Below are 19129 nucleotides of genomic sequence, written 5' to 3'. Positions count from 1 at the left end.
ACTTTGTAAAGGTGCTGGCATGGTATTAGATCCTTACCTTCCTCCCAAGAGGCATCTTTTGGGCCTCTTTAAAGGGCAAGAAAGGTTCTGACTTGTCTGAGCGATGTTCTGAGAACATCTCCCTATTCCTTTCCACCTTAAGAGAGAAAGGAGAGCTTCCGGGGAGCAAAGAGCAAACCAGTGCACCAAGTAGATTTCAGAGCCCTGACGGACATCCCTTCTGACATTCCGTGTGAAATAAAGTACCTATTGAAGAGTTCAGTGTACTAGTTTCCGAAGTTTGAGAGTACTTTGAGGGCATACATGGTCATGTTTTCATGACCAATTTCTGGGACACACTGAAGGGACTGATTACTTGCTAATCTGTTCTTTCTTATACAAGACTACTCTGTGAATATGCATTCCTGAGTATTTATGAATAGTTTTTCTTTTAAATTTTTGAAAGAGAGATAAACAAGTAATTACTGAATTCAAGGCTACACCTATTCCTCCCACGTCTCCATCTGATATAATTACAATAAGTCTGGGGTGAGCATATCTGAACATCTTCTGGTTTGATTGTCAAGCAATCAAATAGCATTTCTCGCCCCCATTCAGACCCATAATTTAGAAGCTTCTCTACAGTGACACTCGGTGCAGTTTAATTATAATGCTCCTCAATCCAGAAAGCTATTTAAAGGACGATGGAAGCTGTGCGTTTTCAGCCCTTTCTCTTAAAAAACGATTCAGAAATGTATGTGTAGCTGATCCCAAATTGAAACACGATACTTGTGCTGTGCATGACTTTGAGCAGCACTGTCTTTTCCTTTAGAGAATGGCTCATATTTTAAAATGTATGTTCTTTCTACGAAAGAGGAGCCAGCACAGTTATTTCATTTTGAAACTCTTGCAGCACAACAACTAGAAGAAGGCATGTAAAATTTCACAATTATCTGCATGCTGTTTCCGGCAAACACTTTTTCATTTCAAAATGAAATTCTCAAGCCCCAAACGGGTAGGTGTTTAAATTCAGCATTAAAATAAAGAACTGCTTTTTCTGGACATATTCTCTTCCCTTCCCTGGCAGTTACTGGTACCGACTTGCTCTTAATTATCTCCCATTCAATGCTAGTCATAACTGCCCGCCTACTTCACACTCAGTCAGACCAGCCCACAGCACTCACCCCAGCCCCCTCCGGCTGAATCATCTTCTGCCGCCCACGTCCTTTCCCACTGCCATTTCCTTTCTTACTTTTCAAAGGGACAGTCTTGCTTTTCCAAAGCTTTTTTCTTCATTCTGTGTTATGTGCCCTTTATATTCTAGAAAACTGCAATTCTAAGGGAACTTTCTTCCCATCACTGAAGACAAATCATGCTTAATACATCGTAGAATCTGTGCTTATTAGCTACCCATTAATTCTTGTGGACTTCAGGGAAAAGCAGGATTTGAGAAACTTCACATTCATTACCTTCACTCTAACACGCGAAAGATAAAGGGGACTCATTTTTGTAAGTTTCTACCTTGGCAGAGACACAGGAAATCCTAGGCCTGGGCTATATAAATAGTCAACCTTCAGACTGACATTCGTGTGTTCAGGATTCTCTTACTGATTTTTTAAAAATTCTACAATCAAGTCCTTTCAATCATTAACTCTCAAGTCTCCATTTTTTTCTTAAGCACAAATACTGAGAGAATGACTCCTACAGAGTGTGGAGCTTGGAGGCACAAGGATTTGATACCTGACGGTATCCAAGCTCTGAGCCGCTAACAGAAACTTTGTGCTAACACTAGCCCAGACCATGACAACACAATTAAATGTTTCATCTGCACACATTATTTACTTAGTAATCTCAACATTTTCAGGAGGTAGCCATGCATGAAAGAGAAATCCTGGGCATGTATGGGACAAATCATTTGTCATTATCTCATAAAGATTCCTAACACAGGTCTTACAGTGACCCCAACAAGCAGAGGGAGAAAAGAGGAAGCCAAGGTCAAATGGTGAGTGATGGCCCCATGGAGGGGGTCCCTCTTCATTAAGAAGTTCCAGTTAAAAGAGATACCCTTGGCCCAACACCTCATTTTATATGAGAAAAATGAGCTTCAAAGGCCTGACTTGTCAAAAGTCATTACAGAATTAGTTTTTAAAAATTAGAACCCAGGTATTGGGGTATCTGGGTGGCTCAGTCAGTTAAGCATCTGCCTTGGCTCAGGTCGTGATCCCCAGGGTCCTGGGATCGAGCATCTGGCTCCCTGCTCAGCGGGGAGCCTGCTTCTCCCTCTCCCTCTGCCCTTCCTCCCTGCCCCACGCTTTCACTCGCTTCCTCTCTCTAAAATAAATAAATCTTAAAAAAAAAAAAAAAAGAACCCCAGTGTTGCCACTGATAAAAGGAAATCTGTCTTTGTGAGTGGCTGGCACTGTGCCCTTCCCTTATCATTTCACCAAATCTTCACAATAACCCCCCAGAAAGGCATCGTTATCCCCATTTGACAGACAAGAAAACTGAGGGTCATGAAGATAAGTCATTATTCCAAGTTCTCACACACACACACACACACACACACACACACACACGCACATACACGGCAAGCGATGCTGCCACGTGGAACTTCTGGCCGATGTTCACAGCTAACGGTCCACAGCCCCGCGCACACTCACGCAGGAAGTGAACCGTGAACTGAGCGCCTCAGAGTGTCAGTGGGCTGAAGGCGCACGGCAAGCCCTGGGCTGCTGGTTGGGTGTCGGTCAACATCCTCTTTATCTCCATAATGAAAGCGTGCGGTTGTAGGCTCCTGTTGTGCCTTTCTTGCTATTTTGTTGTTGTTATTTTTCGTTTTGTTTGTCTCTTTAGACACAAAGACCATTCTAAGAAGCGGACGGCAAACAGGCCCTTTCACGTGTTACTGCCTGGAGGCCACACTGCCAGTACGTTTTAGGAGACAAGAAAGTAATCATACTCTCACAACCCTTAGCATTTTCCCCTGAGGACTGCATGGAAAGGATTTCTCTTTTTCTTTTCTTTTTTTAAAAATTATTTTATTTTTTAAAGATTTTATTTATTTACTTAAGAGAGAGGGAGTGTGAGAGAGAGCATGAGAGGGGAGAGGGTCAGAGGGAGAAGCAGACTCCCACTGAGCAGGGAGCCCGATGTGGGACTCGATCGTGGGACTCGATCGTGGGACTCCAGGATCATGACCTGAGCCGAAGGCAGTCGCTTAACCAACAGAGCCACTGAGGCGCCCACTTTTTTTAAAAAAAGGATTTATTTATTTTAGAGAGAGAGAGTGGGGAGAGAGGTAGAGGGAGAGAGAGAATCCTTAAGCTGACCCCACTCTCAGCATGGAATCCAGCACGGTGCTCGATCTCACGACCCTGAGATCATGACCTGAGCCAAAATCAAGAGTCAGCCATGTAACCAACTGAGCCACCCAGACACCCCAATGAATGGAAAGTATTTCTGAGGGAAGATGGATGAGGGATGACGGATCGCAACCCTGCCTATCCTTGGAAGTTTGGAACTGAGAGGAGGTGTTTAAGATCTCTGCTCTTACTTTAAATTTGATTGGTGGGAAAATTATTATTTTAATTTATCTGCAGTTACACACAGCACAATGCTGCTTTACTCAGAAAATAAAGGAATCTACATTTAAATAAAGTTTTGACTTGTGTCACTTTAACAACCTTTGCATCAAAAATGAGGTAGGGAAAATTAGGAGATAGAGATAATAAAAATAACAAAATTTAACATGTAGTTTCTTTAACGATTTGTGAATAGACCCTCTAAATCACAATAATGTATTTTAAATGTGCACACATTAACTTGGTACTCACTTTATGCAGTCATCCCCCTCTGTCTCCAAACCTTCTCGATATCCCTCCCAACGTCCAGGACACATTCCCTTTCTCAACTCTATGAGCTCGTGCCTTTTCAATTGTTCAGTCTTCCCTAAAATTATTACCTTTCAGGGTGGTTTTTTTTCTTTTCAGGGTGTTTTTTGTACTAACTGGAAGTGTGGTGGTGATTTCCTTTGGAATATCTGTCTGAAACAACCTTTTATTCACTTATAAAGTGAAAGTCTAGATTGGATCATCATTGAGGTGTCTTCCAGATCTTACATTTTTTGTGTTTCTAGTGCAATGTATGAAATCAACAAATATGTATTGAGCACCTACTAAATGTCAGGCATTGTACCAGAGATTGGGGGAATCAGGATGTGGTCCCTCCCCTCAACCATCTTATTCTATGGCTGGGGAGAGGGGATCAGAGACGACTAATTATCACTCAACATTAAAAATGATAAAATCAAGGTATGTGTATGGGGATCAGGTGTCTAATTCTGTCTAGATGGTTAAGTAAAACACAGAGAAGAAGGAATCGGAGCTGAGCCTTGAGAAATGAGTTAATTGGCCCAGACAAGAAGGAAAGGACTTTCTAGATAGAAGGAACAGCTTGAGGGATGGCACAGGAAATGGGACTATCTGGGTGGAGCAGAGAGAGCACAGAGGAGCACGCTGGTAGGGCAGTAGGACTAAGACCATATCCTCCGAGAAGTCAGTTATCTGGTGTGTTAGTAACCTAGGGCTGCCACACAAAATACTACAGACTGAGTGGCTTAAACAGCAAAAATTTATTTTCTCACAGTTCTGGAGGCTGAAGTCCACGATCAGGTCTGGTTTCTCCCCAGATCTCTGTCCCTGGCCTGCGGACAGCCACCTTCTCGCCGCATCCCCTCACCGCCTCACAGCCCCCAGACTAGCTATCCTCAGGTCCGTGTATTGAGACTCAGTCGCCCCATTCATACGAAAAGCCTTAGGGCTCCCCCAAATGACTGCACACTCTGATTTCACATTTACCTTTTAAACGTAGCGGCCGGCAGCCGACGGACTGTGTTTTCCAGAGAAGGCCGCACCGACCTCTCCCGTCCCTCCTGCTCTCTTCCGGTGGAGCCCGGCCACTGCCCCGTCCACAAGCGGAGGCGCAGTCTCGTCCCCTTGAATCTGGGGCGGATCTCGTGACTCACTCGTTGCTAACCCAGCGGCACTGCACGATTTCTGAGGCCACGGGGAAAGGCCAGGAACGTGCCCTCGGTTCTCTTCGAAGGCTCGCCTTCCGGAAGCCCCTCTTTGCGGCCTTCCCTCTCAGAACTCAGTCGCCGGCCGTGAACAGCACAAACCACGTGAAGAGGCGCTGGGTAGGGGTTCGGGGCAACGGTCCCAGCTAAACCCGGCCTTTAGCCGCTCCGGCCCAGGTGCCAGACACGTGAGGGAGCCGCCACCTTGCAACTGGGTCCTCTCGTCCCAGGTACCGCAGACGTCGTCTACCAGAGTCGCTCTTCCTCACCTGAGTCTTCCGAGCTGAGGGCCAGACATCAGAGCAAAGAAGAGCTGCCCCGACCTGTTCACAATGAACTCCTGATCCACAGACTCTAAGAGCATAATAAAACGATTTTTTTTCATGCTGCTAAGTTTAGGGTGACTTATTACATAGCAATAGTGACTGACTCAGACAATCAGACCACTAAGGGAAGAAGATTTCTGAAAAAATACTTGAAGTAGATGTATGGAATTGTTGAACCACTATATTGTACACCTCAATATTTTTCCTGAAAACTTCCCTATGTATAATATAGCATACGATTTTATGTTCACGATAATATTCCAGTCTCATTAAGAAACTGTTAAATTTGGTTCAGGATACATACCTTTAGAAGGGAAGAGAAATAGATCACACATTTTGGAAAGATACACCTCAAACTGGTTAAGATTTAAAATGTTTTGGTGCTTTAAAAGGAATGTAAGTTTCTGGGGCGCCTGGGTGGCTCAGTGGGTTAAAGCCTCTGCCTTCAGCTCAGGTCATGATCCCAGAGTCATGGGATCGAGCCCCACATCGGGCTCTCTGCTCCGTGGAGAGCCTGCTTTCTCCTCTCTCTCTGCCTGCCTCTCTGCCTACTTGTGATCTCTGTCTGTCAAATAGATAGATAAAATCTTAAAAAAAAAAAAGGAATGTAAGTTTCCATTATCAGGAAAATTAAAATACATAAACATTCTCATTCTTTCATAATATGGATAGATTAAGCTTTACTATAATTTTTAATTGAACGTATTTCATATTTATTAGTGTTTGTGTTGCTTGTCAAAAGTAAGTCTTGGGAACTAGCATATTATTATTTATATATATATACATTCTCTTTTTCAACAAAAAAATTGAGCAGGCTTTGATGTTTGCTTAACAGTTTCATACCCCATTAGGCATACCACATATGGATAGAATCATCACGAAGAAACACACTTTGACAATGCTAGTGATGTTAAATTGTGACCTCTCCAGAGACCAGGGACCATGTAGTAGTATTCATTTGTCTATCTCTGATATTGCCTAGTTCAGTGCTTTGTATGTAATAGAAGCTCGAAAGTGATTTAATGAATTGAATTAAATTGACATAGTTATGATTACATCTTTATAAAAGTTTTCTCCAGAACACTATAAAGAAATGAGCAAAAAAGATCTGAAATAATTAACCTCAAGTAACACAAAATAGCCATGTAAAATACCGCCCACTTCTAAAATGGATATACTGATGCATTACAATAAACGCACCCTATGACAGACTTCTCTAATTTTCTTTCCACGGAGTTTCACACCATTAAAATGGTATTGCAGCTCAGGTCAGGACTAGCACTGAATGAGGACTCTGCATATGGTTACATATAGCTGCGTATATGTGTCTGTGTGTGGGCACATGTGGGTATGTTTAGAAGGAAAGCAGATTTATTAGCAGAAATGGAATTTCAGGTCTCATAATCCCATCACATATACTCTTTGCAAAGAGCAGACAATCACTGGGGTAGATCAGGGCCTGATAGACGTCTCTAAGGACACCCAGGGCACAAGCAACCATGTTAACATGAAGAGTGCTAGCTTTCCTCCTGGAGACCAGCAAAGCCCAACTACTCTTCCTACCCCAAAGCTCCCTGTAGGACCCCCACAAGCACTCATCTAGTAGAGCTGGGCCCCAACCAGAGAACAGTCAGGTAGAGGTTCCCTCTCAGTTGTTCTTTGGTGTGGCTCAAGAGTGCAGGGATGAACTGTTGACCGAAATTTTATCTTTGCTGATAATTTAACTATGTGCAGACAGTATAATTGCAGCCGGGGTGAAATTAAAATTCAACTCAAAATATATGGTCCTTGTCCTCCAGAATTTATAAGCCAGTGAGAAGGATGGGTGCAGGCATTTCTAGCTAGCTATAATCATTTCTGACTGCAGAAGTCGGACGCGAATCTATAAAATGAGTAAAGTGTGCATGGGGAATCTGAGGGGGGTGGTCACTACTTCTGATATTGTGAAGGAAGATACAGATCTCACCTGAATCTCACTTTTCATAAATGGTTCTGATGAAAACAACTAGCACTATGAATCTGTAAAATGCTTTTAATAAAACAATAATTACTTAATTTACTGAATAGATACAAAGTCCAAGATACCAGCACTATGCTATGTACTCAACTGCATTCCTCATTTAACCCTTAAAAGAGCCCTAGAAGTAGATTCTATTATTATCCTTATTCTACAAATAAAGAAACTGAAGTTTAGAGAATCAACTTATCCAAGGTTAGAAAATGACAGAACCAGGATATCAGTCCATACCTGTCTGACTCCACAGCTCAAGATTTGATTTAACTGCTATGAAATGTGTATCTCTGTCTTCCCCCAACCGTGTGTGTGCGTGTGTGTGTGAGAATTCTATTTTATAAATGAAGAAACTCAGATTTGCAAAAGTCAAATGACTTCCTTATTTCTCTATCACTGGAATTTTTGACAAAGAAAGCCAAAAGACATTAAACAAACAACATAGAACACTATCTTCAAATAGTATATCCACAGAGATCAGGGTATTTGAAACTAAATTTTGCACTTCTCACTGTCAAGAAAATATCTGTGTTCTTGGCCTGCACAACATATGACTGATGTTTAAAAATAGTTCTATTTTCTGATTTCCCCTTGTTCTTAAAAGAGAAAAGAAGTTTAACACAAGACTTAATTTGTAACTCAAGATTTATCTGCCTTTATCTACACAAGAGTCTTCGTTGTCTTGAAGCTTTTCCAGCTAATTCCTAATTAATTATAAATTTCAAATTGGTCGTAATACGTTTCTTTAAAAAGGGTAGAGAGTTTTTTTTTTATTTAAAAGATTTTATTTATTTATTTGACAGACAGAGGTTATAAGTAGGCAGAGAGAGAGGAGGAAGCAGGCTCCCTGCTGAGCAAAGAGCCCGATGCGGGGCTCGATCCCAGGACCCTGGGATCATGACCTGAGCTGAAGGCAGAGGCTTTAACCCACTGAGCCACCCAGGTGTCCAAGGGTAGAGATTTTTATTGGTAGGTTACAATTATAAGATTACACAGTTCTCACAACTAATTTAAAAGTAATTAATGAAGGCTCAAGTTTCAAAATGGCAGAAATATTTCAAAAATGTTAATTTCCAGGTCATTGGGAGTAGCAAGAACCTTTTCAAATATTTATCTTCAAAAGTGTCAACATTTCCTATACCAAAATACATAGACCACAATTTTTGAAGAAGATCTCTATGGCATTCTAGTAACACAATCAGTTGTATACCACACCATGTCGGCCATTCTACCCACCTGGGATAGGGGGAGGGGACTTTCATAGCTTATTCCCTTTGAAGCACAAAAGGCAATAATTCCTCTCCACTTGAGAACAGAATTATAGCCTTCAACCGGAAAGTTAGTTTGCCAACTGATCTCTGGTTTCCAAATTAACCAACAAATATACGAGTAGGGCACAATGCTACAGAAAATGGACAGGGGGACCTGGGGGGCTCAATCAGTTAAGTGGCCAACTCTCAGCGTTGGCTCAGGTCATGATCTCAGGGTCTTGGGATCGAGCTCCATGTCTGGCCCCATGCTCAGTGGAGAGTCTCCTTGAGATTCTCTCTCTCCCTCTGCCCCTTCCTCTGCTCACTCTCTCTCTCTCTAAAATAAATAAATAGGGGCACCTGGGTGGCTCAGTGGGTTAAGCCTCTGCCTTCAGCTCAGGTCACGATCTCAGGGTCCTGGGATCGAGCCCCACATTGGGCTCTCTGCTCAGCGGGGAGCCTGCTTCCCTCCTCTCTCTCTACTTGCCTCTCTGCCTACTTGCGATCTCTGTCTGTCAAATACATAAATAAAGTCTTCTAAAAAATAATAAAATAAATAAATAGATCTAAAAAAAAAAGAAAGAAAGAAAATGTACAAATGGACATCTGGTATCCCAGATTAGAATAAGCAAAGAGCAGAGAGCAAACTTAAGTATGTGCTTAGTGTACCACAGAATGCCAAAAGCGTTTACAAGTAGTGGGTTGAAAGTAGACTTTAATGAACTACATTACACTGACATTATGAATCATAATTTTAAAAATTGGGGGGGGGGCACCTGGGTGGCTCAGTCAGTTAAGTGCCTGCCTTTGGCTCAGGTCATGATCCCTGAGTGGCAGGATTGAGGCCCGCATCAGGCTCCCTGCTCAGTGGAGAGTCTGCTTCTCCCTTTCCCTTTCCGCTCTACCCCTCATCCTGTTCATGCTCTCTCTCTCTCTCAATAAATAAACAAAAATTTAAAAAATTGTTTTGAAATACATGTATGAGACGTTGAGGGGTGGGGAAGGCCTCATAACCTTTTTGGTGGCTGGGATCACCAAAGGCAATCAACACTTCTTTATATCTCAAAATAGAACAATTTGACATAATATATAATTGATTAGCCAGAATCTCCCCAAAAGTCTTTATTTGTGACAAATATTGGAAAGTTTTGATTCAGTTCATAAAATGGTTCTAGTCAACAACAGAGCCTATTTCCAAGTTACTGTCCTGTGTGACTCGGTGGTTTGAGCCGAGGTTTCAACAGAGCTTGCAGCAGATGTTAGCTGAATGTATAAATTATGAAGGAACTAGAAGCCGTACACCTAGACTCAAAATTCACTTTGTTTTTTTTCATTTTTAATCATGACCTCGGATCACTTACCTTGAACTTAGGTTTCTACAGCCATAAAATGAAAATTATATGCCATATATACTTTATGGAGTTGTTAGGATGATCAAATGAGATAATAATAAGATCATCTCATTAAGGTAGTTAAATCTCTTACTAGGGTATGGGAAAATTAGAAATGAGACACCTATTTGAGGAATTATATTAAATTCCTTTATAGCCTTCCCATAATCATTCATTCATCAAATAGATATAGAATACTGCAGGCATGGTATGAGGTACAGAGAAATTTTGTGATAAAGCCTCAGGAAATAAGATATTTTATGTCCATTTTGACTAGTCAACAAACTATGTAGTCTTTGATATAGCATACAATTAATTGTATTTTCAACCTAACTTCTCTCTGTGGTGCCCTTCTGTCTTCGAGAATAAGAGACGAGGTGAGAGTGTCTGTTTCACAAATTGCCTAGTGATTTTCAAAAATCAAAGTTTAATGGTTTGGTTTGTTTGTTTGTTTGTTTGTTTTTAGAGTCATGAAATAGGTGTGAATGTCAAAACTGCCCAACCAAAATGTGACCCCCTCCATGACCTCACAACCAAAATGTCACCTCCTCTTAGAGGCACCCTCTTTCTCTCTGGTCTCTAGGAGTTCAGTAAATGCTTTCCCAACTGCCTGGATCGCTGTCTCCTGATCTCTCCCTGCCCCCACTCACTTGGCTCCTGATCTGGACCTCGGCGCGCTCTTCAGTCATTCCCCATCCTGAACAGCTTCTCCATCCTCACTCCCTCTCATCCCCCGTCTGGATAAAGGCCTTTCTCACCCTTAGAATGGGGTATTCAGTGAAATCAAGTTTTTTTTTTTCTTCTTTACTGGAAAGACATCTCAAAGTGCTAGTGGAAACATTAATTCATCTTGGGAGCAGATTCTTTTGCTTTAGAAAATCACTAGAATACTCTTATAAACGGAATAACTACTTACTGTTCCTAGAGAAAAATACTAAGTCACCATTAATCTGAAAGCTAGTATTTCAGACAAACACACTAAATGCACCATTGATCAATGTACATTTTGCTATCTTTAGCATTAATATACCTTTGCAGAGACAGAGACAGATAAAATTTTTTTCCTAAATATGGATTTAGTCTTATGCCTGAAAATTGCCCCCCTCTCTCGTTGGGAGATATGAATGTCCTTTACATAAAAGTTTTCTCACAGATCGGTTGAGAAGAGTCTATATCAGGAGCCAGGTCTTACCTTCTCTTAGCATCATGCTGCAGTTAAGTCCCAGAAGGGTCTTGTAAGAGCGGGACCATGGCTGAACTGCTGGCAACCCACCCACGGGTTTTTTTAATCGCATAAACCAGACTTTGAAGTATGTCTTTGAAACTGGTACTCTCACCCTGCTGACCTCCTGAGGCTAAAGAGCATCTGGTGGATGAGGTCAAAGGAACTGGATGTTTCCATGGTCAGTTATTCTAGGGTGGAAGATGAGGCAGGCCCGGGAATGGACTGGAAGACGGCAGACTTCTTCCTGGTTATAGAAAAAGAAGAGGATTAAGTGTAAGAACTCCACAACACGAAGATGCCTGGGGGACCTGCCATGTCTCCAACACACAATATTAATTTATTTGTATTTAATATTAATGGAAGATCCTAAAAGTAACAAGTAACTTTTAGGGGCAGCTGAGTTGCAAGGTGCTTTCTGTATGGTGCTTGAGTTATCCCTAAGCCTTCAGTTAAATCTTAAGTGTGATGGTGGGTTTGGCGGCACTCTAGGAATTAAGGAAGAACTCAGCGTACAGCAGGTGTGAAATGAAAAAGAGCCAACAGCAGCATGGGAAGATGTTTACAGGACTTCAAAAAATCAGTTGTAGGATCTGGAGCTACACCATCTAGATCAGGATGGCTGGGCAGCTGATCAGTGACTACCTGAACAGACGGCAGGACCTGGAAGTGTTCCTCAGGGACTTACAGTAATTATTCAAGAAAGAAAAGAATCCAGTAAAAGAACAAATTTCTCACAATTCTCTCTCAGATCTATTGCTATTGTTTTGGGGAGTATTGATGCAAATGCATGTGCCTTTTAAAGGTTAAAAGAATTTGGATTCCATTTTCAAATTCACTTTGTCTTTTCTACAAAACCATCAGGTTGTTGATAATAAGGACTGTGTCTTCTTTATCTTTGCATCATTACAGTTTCTAGAACAGTGTCTAGAACACAACAGTTGCTCAAAAATGTCTGCTGAATACACATGGATAACGTCTTTTACAACATGGTCTTCAACTTGATGATCTGACTCGAGTCAATAGTCTTATTTAAAACTGGTTATGAGAGGGAGACCTGAGTGGCTCAGTGGGTTAAGCCTCTGCCTTCGGCTCAGGTCATGATCTCAGGGTCCTGGGATCGAGCCCCGCATCGGGCTCTCTGCCCAGCAGGGAGCCTGCTTCCCCCTCTCTCTCTCTGCCTGCCTCTCTGCCTACTTGTGATCTCTGTCTGTCAAATAAATAAATAAAATCTTTAAAAAAAAACTGGTTATGAGAAACACACTGAAATAAAATTAGTAAGATGTCTCGAGCCTCTCTGTTATAAGGCTATTGCCATAACTTTCAAGTTGGAAAATATGTTTTCAGCACAGATTCCTACAAGAAAATCTGTGCAATCATATTGCCAGATAATCAAGAAACCAGAGGTGACCTGAAGGCCATGTACTTCCTTCACTTTACACACGAGGAAATCAAAGCCTTAAGGAATAAAGTAACTTGCCCAATGTCACATACCTCACAAATAATGGAGTAAGGGCTAGAATGTACCTGTTCTGATTCACTACGCTTCTTACTACTACATCATATGCTTTTACTAAGTCCTATCATAGGTTCATGTCACTCTGAAACAAGAGTCGGTATACTGATTTTTTTTTTTTTACCATCATGCTTTGTAAATTTTATAAACATTGCAGATCCTTAAAAGTCTGGAAAAGACCTACCCTGCACCCCCCACCCCCCACCAAAGAGGCAGGACTTAAGCATTGGTATTGAAAAAAAATTGCACAAATGATTCTGATTATAGCTTGTATTAAAAATCATTGCCTTAAAATAGTCTTATTCAATGTCCTTATCCATTTTCCAATCCTTTTGTCCACCTCTCCCAACGTCTCCCTCATGCCTCACTCTATGATTAAGTAGGAGACACAGAATGCAGAGTTCTCATTTTGGGTTTCACTACGGACTAGTGGGAAATTCCTAAATTAGTGAAGTTCAATGCAAAAAATATTTAATTTTACATTAAACACAGAAGATATCACCACTTGTGTGGGACGACACAGTACTGCATTATTTTAGAGAACAGGCTTCCATGGAATTCATGACCAGCAAGAAATATATGATTCATATTTCAGCCACCAGGGAGATCTTTACCTATAGATGCATGTCCCCTTTGTTAAAAGTCTACAAGGAGAAGTAATCCGTATTTTCCTTCATCATTCTTAGCCACGCTGCTAAGAATGTTTTTTACTTAACCAATTTAAGCTGCTGTCTTCAGTGGCGATGAAGAACAATGAGCAGATTGCCCGTTTACTTATCTTTTGTTTCGTTGTGGACTCATGAATTCACAACTTAGCCTTGTCCCCTTCAGGCTCATAATAAACAACTTATCCTGTCCCTACGGCCTAAATTTTCCCACCATTTAAATTTTTCATTCTTCTCTGAACATAACAGGCCACTGTATGACAAGGCATTTATCTGTGCTTTAACAGATCATTTGAAGATGAAAAATGCAATGAAGTCACCCTTTTTAAAAAGATTTGTCTATGTGAGAGAGCGAGAGGAGGCATGTGAGTGCAGGGAGGGGCGGAGGGAGGGCACGTCTAGAAGACCCCGGCGGAGCTCGGAGCCGGACAGGCAGGACTCTCAGTTTCACGACGCATGAGATCACGACCTGAGCCAAACCCAGGAGTCCGGGTGCTTAACCCACTGAGCCACCCACGTGCCCCTAGCAATGAGGTCATCGTTTTAAGTACTATTACATTCATACTCCAGTACTTTCCCTTTTCTCCCTTATCTTTCAGTTTTAAGCCACAAAACATAGTCACTGGGTCATAAATCGTCATTACCTTGCCTGTATGTGAAAGCAGAACGAAACATAATGCTTGCCTCCTCTGGTGATGCCTATACTTTACACACAGCATTGCTAAGGCTCCGGGTATAACTCGATGTACAGATTTGCCCTCACAATGCCAGGAACGTAAGCTTTTCCCAGAGCAAAGTGCCCCGGGGGCACCAGCTCGGATAACGGAATTAGTCATTAACTCTTCAGGCAGCCTCTCCATTTTCTTTCTGGAGTATTTCTGCGCCCGTCGCAATATTGTGCCATTTTTACCGACTAGTTAAGATTTCATGGTATAAACAGTCGCTGAATATATTCATGTCAAAGACAATCCTTCCTCTAAAAGGTTTCTTTGTCAGGTACTCATTAGAGTAGGTTTCACTTCAGAATGATAGTCACTCAGAGAGGGCAAACATCTTACCCACTCGGCAGGTTTTTAAAAAAATAATTTAATGTTATTAGCGCCGCGTCAGATCCTCAGCCTGGATCCCGCCTCCTGTGCTGACGGTACGAGGGTCGCTTCCCGAACGCGTGCGGCGGGCGGCCACCCAGGGCGGAGTCTGCGCATCCCAGAAAAGCCGCAACCCGGGGAACCACGAGAAACGGTGCCCGCGGCCCCCTCGGAAGTCCGTCTCCGGACACGTCTCCGCGCGTGCTGTCCTGCGTCGACGCTGCCTCCGCCTTCTGGCGTCACATTCATTTCTTCGGAAACTCCTTCTGCGGTCAGTTCCCGAAGCAAGAGCTTCTCTCCCGCGGGTGTCTACCCCTCCCGGCCGCAGGAAGCGCTGGCATCTCGCTTCGAGACAGGAGGCGACAGGAGGAAACACGGCGTCAGCTCCGTCTCCCCCGGCTCGGGGATGGCGATGCGGGGCGCGTCGTCGTGGGGCGCGTCGTCGTGGGGCGCGTCGTCGTGGGGCGCGTCGTCGTGGGGCGCGTTGTCGTGGGGCGCGTCGTCGTGGGGAGCGTGGGGGGCGCGTCGTCGTGGGGCGCGTCGTCGTGGGGCGCGTCGTCGTGGGGCGCGTCGTCGTGGGGCGCGTCGTCGTGGGGAGCGTCGTCGTGGGGCGCGTCGTCGTGGGGCGCGTCGTCGTGGGGCGCGTCGTCGTGAGGCGGGTCGTCGTGGGGAGCGTCGTCGTGGGGCGCGTCGTCGTGGGGAGCGTCGTCGTGGGGCGCGTCGTCGTGAGGCGGGTCGTCGTGGGGAGCGTCGTCGCGAGGCGGGTCGTCGTGGGGAGCGTCGTCGTGGGGCGCGTCGTCGTGGGGCGCGTCGTCGTGGGGCGGGTCGTCGTGGGGAGCGTCGTCGTGGGGCGCGTCGTCGTGGGGAGCGTCGTCGTGGGGCGCGTCGTCGTGGGGAGCGTCGTCGTGGGGCGCGTCGTCGTGGGGAGCGTCGTCGTGGGGCGCGTCGTCGTGAGGCGGGTCGTCGTGGGGAGCGTCGTCGCGAGGCGGGTCGTCGTGGGGAGCGTCGTCGTGGGGCGCGTCGTCGTGGGGCGCGTCGTCGTGGGGCGGGTCGTCGTGGGGAGCGTCGTCGTGGGGCGCGTCGTCGTGGGGAGCGTCGTCGTGGGGCGCGTCGTCGTGGGGAGCGTCGTCGTGGGGCGCGTCGTCGTGGGGAGCGTCGTCGTGGGGCGCGTCGTCGTGGGGAGCGTCGTCGTGGGGCGAGTCGTCGTGGGGAGCGTCGTCGTGGGGAGCGTCGTCGTGGGGAGCGTCGTCGTGGGGCGCGTGGGGGGCGCCGGAGTGCGCGGAAGTGTGTCTCCTTCCGGCGCCGGCGTCGTTCACAGTCTTCCCAGTTACTCAGTGGAAGCTTTCGGATGCAGGTGTTTTTTTTTAAATCTAACCTGATACAATATGTGCATTTTTGGGAGGGCAGTTCGGCTTCTAGACGGCGGGGGTGGGAACGGAAAGGCACGAGAATCGAGGCCACAGCTGGCAAATCCGTCTGAATTCCCTGAAGCAGCGAAGGGAGACGAGCCTGTATGTTCGCTCGCGGGGACACCGACGACCACGGAATTAAAGCGGGAACAGCAGACCCCGTCTTAGACGACGTCATAGGAGGGACCCCTATGTGCCCGGAGGCTTGGCGAGGGGTCCGGAGAGGGGCCCGGACGGACGCCGCCCCGCGCGTTCCGTGCAGTCACGTGAGAAGCCCGTGCGGCCTGCGGCGCCGAAGCCTGGCCCCGGGGACCGGGACACTCCAGGCGCTCGGCGGCTCCGTGGGCTCCTGTCTGGGGGCGGTGGGAGGTGGCGGTGGTTTTGTTGCTTTGTCGGCAAGTCAGAGCACGTGTAGGGTTTACATATATGCCAGAGCTTTTATGTGAGTCCAAGTTGGCTTTCAGCGTTGTACCTTGACATTTTTCCAAATTTAGTGTCACCCCTTAAGCTATTTGGGGGTGTATCTTTTTTTTTTTTTTTTTTAGATTTTATTTATTTATTTGATGGACAGAGATCACAAGTAGGCAGAGAGGCAGGCAGAGAGAGAGGAGGAAGCAGGCTCCCCGCAGAGCAGAGAGCCCGGTGTGGGGCTCGATCCCAGGACTGTGGGATCATGACCTGAGCCGAAGGCAGAGGCTTTAACCCACGGAGCCACCCAGGTGCCCCCTTGAGGGTGTATCTTTTAGAATTCCCCCCAACCCCAGCAGTGCATTCTCTACTATAGCCTGAGTACTACTCATCTTCATCCTTTGAGGGAAGATTTATTTTATTTTATTTTTATTTTATGTGTGTGTTATGTATATACTTGTTATTTGTTATACACATAAAGTTTACCATTTTAAAGTGTACAATTTAGTGGCATTTAGTACATTCACAATGTTGTACAATGATCATCACAATCTAGTCCAAGAAATTTTTCATGATTCTATTTTTTCTTCATTTTTCATCTTGAACTTTTTTGTTTTGCTTTGTTTTGTTTTCAAATTTTTACTTAAATTCTAGTTAAGATGTAGCGTAATATTGGTTTCAGGAGTAGAAATTAGTGACTCATCACTTCCATATAACTCCCAGGGCTCATCACAGCAAGCGCCCTCCTTAATACCCATGACCCATTTAGCCCATCCCCTGCCCAACATTCTCATCATCCTAAAGGGAAAGCCCCTACTCATTAAATAGTCACTCTACATTACCCCCTCCCCTGGCCTCTGACAACCAGTAATCTGCTTTCTATCTCTATGGATTTACCTATTTGGGGTATTTCATATAGCTGGAACCATACAGTATGTGTCCTTTTGTGTCTGACTTCTTTCACTCATAATGCTTTCCAGGATCACCCATGTTGTATCTGTATCTATTTTGAAGCAACAGGAAGCCATATGGAACCTAGTCTGCTGAATAAGGTAGACATATATTATTTGAAAAATGTTTAAGTGATTATAAAGTAATGATGTTAATTTTCTTATGTCTCATGTTTTGTTTTTCTGTCTTTGAGTATATAGGTTCTATCGACACTAAAAAAATACACACAACTAAATAAACATGACAATACATTATTACCTATACTCAGAGTATAAGTTTTGTTTGGTTATTGTCAAGTAGACTTTTACAAGGTTCTCTTTGCAGGAGGCAGGGGTTGGCTAAAGGATGTTACACTGGAATTATGACATCTCCCTAACGAATAATGTGAGGTATCCTTAAATCAGATCTCAGAGGTAAAGCATCCAGGCTTTTGTAGTCCCTCTTTGTAACATCCATCCTGTTTAATTGTTCCCTTTTCTAGTTCTCCTACAAAGGTTAAGTACCTAGTTAATGAAAAAAATTTACTCTAAAATATTTATGACCTAATGAACTTAGAAACTAATGGAGACATACTTGCTTAATTCTATAAATTTCCTTTTATTATGTTTAGTTAGCCACCATATAGTACATCATTAGTTTTTGATGTAGCGTTCAATAATGCATTAGTTGCATAGAACACCCAGTGCTCATCACAACACGTGCCCTCCATAATGCCCATCACGTGGCTGTCCCATCCTCCCCAGGGCCCCTTCCCTCCGAAATCTTCGGTTTGTTTCCCAGAGTCCGTAGTCTCTCATGGCTTGTCTCCCTCTCTGATTTCCCTCCCTTCGGTTTTCTCTTCCTGTCCCTGTGGTCCTCTATGCTATTCCTTATGCTCCACAAGTAAGTGAAACCATATGATAATTGACTCTCTCTGCTTGACTTATTTCACTCAGCATCGTCCCCTCCGGTTCCATCCGTGTCGATGCAGAGGGTGGGTGTTCATCCTTTCTGATGGCTGAGGAATAGTCCGTTGTATACGTGTTCAACAAATGGTGCTGGGAAAATGGGACAGCTGCATATGAAGAATGAAACTGGACCATTCGCTTATACCATACACCAAGATAAACTTAATTCTATAAGATTAATTGCCTTTTGTGTCTGACTTTCTCTCCATCTAAGAAGTAGAGAAAAATATTAAGAGCAGATCTTTCCTAGTGCCCTTAAATCATACCACACGGACCAGTGTGGTCCTCAAGCTTCCGCGTGTCTAAGAATCACTGGGACATTCATAAATATAAATTCCTAGGACCCAGAGATTCTGAATCAATCTGGGCGAGTATCAGAAATCTACATTTTTAAAAAGATTTATTCATTTATTTATTTGAGAGACCGTGTGCACAGGCAGGGGGAGGGGCAAAGGGAGAGGGAGATTCTCAACCAGACTTTCTGCAGAGCGCAGAGCCCACGGCAGTGCTTGATCTCAGGACCCCGAGATCATGATCTGAGTTGGGACCAAGTGTCACTCAACCGACTGAGCCACCCAGGCGCTCCAGAAATCGATGCTTGTGATAACTATCCTAAGTTGGTCGTTCTGGAACTTTTAGTGTGCCTCAGAATTGCCCCGAGGGCTTGTTAAACCACAGATTTCTGGACCCCATTCCCAGAGGTTTTGATTTAGTAGGCCTGGAGTGGTGCTAAGTATTTATCTAACAAGACCCCAGGTGGTGCTGGTGCTTCAGGTGGGGGACCATATTTTGTGAACCATTGTCTTTGATGTTTCTAAAATAACTGAGCCTTGGCATACCAGGAGACATTCTGATAAACTAGTCACACTTCTGTAAATCAGGCTAAGCTGTG

The 19129-nt window shown here is 44.3% G+C and overlaps 1 protein-coding gene across 16 annotated transcripts in view; it reads left to right on the top strand.

Moving 5' to 3' along the window:
- Positions 1-5629, top strand: part of LOC308339306 (uncharacterized protein) — a 54844-nt gene extending 49215 nt beyond the window's left edge. For 10 of the 16 annotated variants that reach the window (XM_080797844.1, XM_080797842.1, XM_080797848.1 and 7 more), the window contains 3 exons: positions 2833-2906; positions 4624-4748; positions 4849-5629. In XM_080797844.1, coding sequence (XP_080653970.1) covers positions 2833-2906; positions 4624-4748; positions 4849-5203 — 554 coding nt within the window. In that variant the 3' untranslated portion in view covers positions 5204-5629. Of the gene's footprint in view, positions 1-748; positions 995-2832; positions 2907-4623; positions 4749-4848 lie in introns of those variants that run through there. The other 6 variants (XR_013966488.1, XR_013966489.1, XR_013966491.1 and 3 more) reach the window with 3 other exon arrangements.
- The last annotated feature ends 13500 nt before the right edge of the window (positions 5630-19129 follow it).

Source organism: Martes martes (genome assembly GCF_963455335.1).
Source record: "Martes martes genome assembly, chromosome: 3".
NCBI classification, from domain to species: domain Eukaryota; kingdom Metazoa; phylum Chordata; class Mammalia; order Carnivora; family Mustelidae; genus Martes; species Martes martes.
This window is presented reverse-complemented; position numbering and strand designations above follow the sequence as displayed.